Source organism: Plectropomus leopardus, chromosome 14, assembly GCF_008729295.1.
Source record: "Plectropomus leopardus isolate mb chromosome 14, YSFRI_Pleo_2.0, whole genome shotgun sequence".
NCBI classification, from domain to species: Eukaryota; Metazoa; Chordata; class Actinopteri; order Perciformes; family Serranidae; genus Plectropomus; species Plectropomus leopardus.
The window spans coordinates 1905934-1910828 of record NC_056476.1 but is presented as its reverse complement, the minus strand read 5'-3'; the positions used below and the strand labels follow the sequence as shown (position 1 = coordinate 1910828).

General features: G+C 39.3%; 1 protein-coding gene across 1 annotated transcript in view; it reads right to left on the bottom strand.

The window, feature by feature from the left end:
• Positions 1 to 255, bottom strand: part of ap5s1 (adaptor related protein complex 5 subunit sigma 1) — a 6526-nt gene extending 6271 nt beyond the window's left edge. Inside the window, exon 1 of the mRNA XM_042500301.1 lies at positions 20 to 255. Within this exon, the coding sequence (XP_042356235.1) occupies positions 20 to 201 (182 nt within the window). The 5' untranslated portion in view covers positions 202 to 255. The remainder of the gene's footprint in view (positions 1 to 19) is intronic.
• Between the last annotated feature and the right edge of the window lie 4640 nt (positions 256 to 4895).

Here is a 4895-nt window from a genome sequence, read left to right as displayed (position 1 = left end):
TAATAAACGTCCTGCTCACCTGGCCACCGCCGCCGTCCTCTCCCTCTGCAGGACTCTCCTCTCCTCCGGGTTCAGCTCTCGGTCCTGGACGCTCAGCATGCCCTCATCTGGACCGAAGACCCGGGAGTAGAGGACCCGGCTCTCCCCGGGACCGAGAGCACTGACCGGACACACGGTGTGGATCAGAAAGCACCGGACCATGACGACATGTGCGGAGAAAAAGCGGGTAAAAGCTGATTTCTCATCAGCAGGATTCAGGACGCTGCTTCCGCGTTAGTCAGCTGACCGATCAGCTGACCGCAGATCAGCTGACTGTCGCAGTGCGGCGTTTAAACCAGCAGATGGCGCTCACACTATATAATATAATATACATATATATGAAACAACAGTCATTTTTTAAAAATGTCATTATTGTTATAAATACCAATCATTTAAATCATTTTAATACGGACAGCAAAAACACCAGTTGCAAAAATGTTATTTTATTTCATTTTATTGTATTTTTTCATTATTTTTTCCTCTGCACACACATGCAGTCATACATAACCATGAGCGCCACATTTTTCCAAATTTAACTGACTGTGCAAGATATTATTATTACAGATTTTTGACTATTATTTTACCCATTTTTGTTTGCTTATGTGGATGATGATTTTCCCTTGCTTCACTAAATACATATATATTTTATAATGAAAAAAATTGACATTTATCAGTCAGATGTTTGGAAGGTGCAGATATGATTTTACGGCTGCAACAATGTGCTTGATTAATGGATATTTTTTTCAGTTTAAGATGCTAGAAAATAGTAAAATAAAATGCCAGTAAGCTTTTCGAAAAGTCTTTAAGTTTCCTTTTTTTATGACCAACACCCCGAAATATTTTAAAAGATTGTTTTTAATCAGTGAATTTTACATTTCGCTTCATTGGTGATTTTTTTTGCTGAGAAACAAACTAAAATATTGAATTGATCTAATTAGATCAACTTCCATTGAATCACAAAGAACCGAAATACCCGAACTGTTAAGGATAAGAGACATGTTCGTGTTTCGTTGTGGACGCTGGATGAAAAGAGGACCGAGAGGCAGCTGAGAGGTCGACTTCAGAGGTCAGCGAGTGTTTCAGGGTCTCAGCAGACAAACAGAGGCAGCTGTTAATCCAACAGCTGCTGCTGGTCACGCTCCTTTACTCTGAGAGGCCCCGCTCAGTGTGTGTGTGTGTGTGTGTGTGTGTGTGTGTGTGTGTGTGTGTGTGTGTGTGTGTGTGTGTGAAGAAGTGGTGGAGGAGAAAGGAAGAGAGAAAACATTCACTGAGCTTTGCAAACACTCGCTGCAGCGTCCTGTTAACCCCGTCACCCTCAGACCTGCTGCTGTCGCTCTGCAACAAGACCTGAGGAGGAGACATTCGGCTTTTTTTTAGGATTAAAAACTTCCATTTTCGACTTTCTGCTGAGATTGTGTCAGTTGTACGGCTGTGACAGAGAGGCGCAACAGATGAGTGCATACGGTTTGATGTCGCTTGTGTTTCAGTCGCGTCAGTCTATCCACAACATGAGCTGAGACTAATCCAGTCTTTACATGTTGAGATATTTCACCCAAAAACCAAAAGTTAGACCACTTGTGGCACTAGTGGAAAAGTCAGGACCTGGGAGGGAAGCATGAAATTGCAGCAAATGTTATGCAAATCTGTCCGGTACATGGGGAGGTGGAGTATTTTGCTGCTTAATTGAAAACTTTGAGGATAAACAACATGAATTTCAAGTTAAAGCGGCTCCTCGGAGGTTCGATTTAAGCCCTCATTAGTCCTGGAGAAGCTCTAATTGCTCTCCAGGAAATCATTCAAGGCAAGACTGAATCTGGGACTCAGTTTGGAGGTTTTGATCTCATTATGCCTCTAGAGAAGTGATATTCAAATTACAGCCCACGAGTCAAATCTGGCCCCTGACAGGGTGCTGGGTATCCCACCAAATATCTTCTAATTCACAATAAAAATAAAGAGATTCACACCGCGAACAGTTTTTTACTTTTAGTTTAAATAAGGGGCCAGAAAGAATAAAACAGCATCAAAATAGAGCTTAGTGCCAGACAGAGGCCCCTAATGTCCCTAAATCCTAGAAATATCCAAAATTCCCAGAAATGTCCTAAAATCCTAAAAAAAAAATCCTAAAATCCCCAAAACATTCTAAAATCTTAGAACTGTTGAAAATCCTAGAAACATCCTAAAAACCAAGAAACATCCTAAATTCCTAGAAATGTCCTGAAATCCTAGAAACATCATTAAATATCCTAAAATCCAAAAAAGGCCTAAATTCCTAAAATTGTCCTGAAATCCAAGAAATGTCCTAAAATCCTAGAAACATCCAAAAATCCTCGAAATGTCCTCAGATGCTAGAAATGTCCTAAATACTAGAGATGTTTAAAATCCTTGAAATGGTCTAAAATCGTAGGAACATCCTTTATTAGAAATATTCTAAACTCCCAGAAACTTCCTAAAATCCTATAAACATCTTTAAATAATCTAAGAAACATCCTTAAATGTTGTAAAATCAAAAAAAGTCCTTAATTCCTAGAAATGTCCTAAAATCCTAGAAACGTGGGGCTGCTGCGACCGGCCTCCTGTCATTTTGAAAAAAAAAACATTAAATTTTTTCAGCACAGTGGTCTGTGGTTAAGCCAGTCTTATCTACTTTATACTGAGTGCTGTTTGATTCACACTCACACACTTTAGTGTGAATTTAGCGCGTTTCTAGTTCAGTTAAATATGGAGCTTTTCACCTGAAAAGGTGTGGAGGACAAGTATTTCTGCCACACCTGCGCTGAGTGTAATAATCAGCCAGAGCGCTCTGCACGCTTCACTCTCCCACAGTGAAGGAGCGGCTGCGCGGATCACTGCGGGAATTATCAGCCGAAATCTGTGACATCTCAAAGTGAAACTGTGATCAGATTTTCTCTGCAGCAGCTGAACGTAGAGGATCACATCTTCAACAAAGATGTTTTCAAAAAGCTGTCACTTATTTCAATCAGACCACAAGAAAAGTCTGAGCATGTTTCAGGGTTTTCGTTATGAGTCACATTTCCCACCCACGAAACAAACCAGCTGAATATGAAAAACAACAGGATGTGGCTGCAGAGGAGGAAGAGCGGGACCAATAACAGCGACGCCCGCCAGTTTGAAATAAAGGAAGCTAAAGAAAACAACTAAAATATCTTTTTGTCTGCTGAAAACATCACAACCTGCTGCAAAAATCATCTCCGTCTGCAGAGCATGTGCAGAAACACGTGCAGGAGCAGAAAAATGCCAAACTGAGGTGGACTTTAGAAAACCTCCCCCACCCGTCCTCTGAAACCGCCGCGTGTTTGCAGGGTGTTTCTCCGCCCTCAGCAGGTTGTTGAGACCTTGTTTTACGGGCCGACGTTCAGTTTGCTGTCAGTGTCAGCAGGTCGGAGGAAACAGAGGTTTGAAGGTGACACCCAGCGGCCTGCAGGACCCTGAGGCGGGGTATCAAACAGGACAGGCGGGGTAAAGACGTGATAGGAGGGGTGGGGTCGTTTTTAGGGTGGTGAGAAGTCAACTCAGTGTTGCTGCTTCATGACAAATACACAGATGGATTTGTATTTTCAACCTTAGAGGGAGAACTGGTCCAGTGATATTCAACTTATGGCCCGTGGGCCAAATCTAGGCCTTGATAGGGTGCTAAGTGCCCCCCAAACATTTTCTAATTCAAAATAAAAACAGGGATTCACACTGGGAATTGTTTTTGTACATTTAGTATATATAAGGTGCCATAGTACATCAAAATAAAAAATGTTATAAAATCTTAGAAACATTATAAAATCCTGAAAATTTCCTAGAAATATTCTAAGATCCTAAAAAAAAAAAAACATCCTTGAAATGTTATAAAATCTTAAAACATCCTAAAAATGTCCTAGAAATGTTCTTAAATCCTAGAAATGTCCTCAAAACAATTAAATCCTACAAAATGTCCTTGAATCCTGATAACATCCTGGTAAATTTCCAAAATCCTAGAAACAGACTAAACTCACTGAAATGTACTTAAATCCATGAAATGTCTTAAAATCCTAAAACATGTTTGGGGCTGCTGCGGCTGGCCCCCGGCCTCCTGTCGTTTTGCAAAAGTGGCCCCCAAACAAAGTGTAATGCATAATGAGAAACTTTCTGAAAACAAAAAACTGTAAAACCAGTTTTACAATATTAAATTAGCTTCTCAAAATAATGAGAGCCTATCTCAAAGTAATGATTTAGTATCGTCTTTATTCTGAAATAGGTAAACTATTATCTTAGAGGTGAGTGATTGTTTTGAGATACTAACTCAATATTTATATACTAACTCATCATTATGAGATATTAAGTCATATTTATAAATAAAGAATTTAAAGAACATTTTAATTATTTCATATATTAATTATGTCTATGTCTATTATTTTGACAGGGTTTCTTAGTTATTATTGTGAGATGGGTAATTATTTTGGAGAGTTAGTTATGATTTTCAGAAAGTTGGCAATTACAGTACAGTGCTGGATCATTATTTTGAGAAAGTTTTGTCATTGTATTGAGAGTAATTATTTTGGGAAAGTTTCCATTATAATGACTTACAGGACGTTTTTCTTTAACGGCTGTATCCTCCAGATTTAATTGAGTCAATCTTTGGAGATTTTAAGAGAATTAAGAGACGATTCACCAGTTTGTGTGGCTCAAGAAATAAAACAAAGACTGTCAGACAAAACGCTCCTGCCTGCCCGGCTGCTGCTGGCTTTCCATTACAACATTTCACAAAACTGTAACACTTTTTAGCTTAAAACTTGCATGAAAAACCATCTTCAGCTTTCATGTAATGATTTTAGATTTACAGACAAAGCATCCACAAAACAACTCTGAAA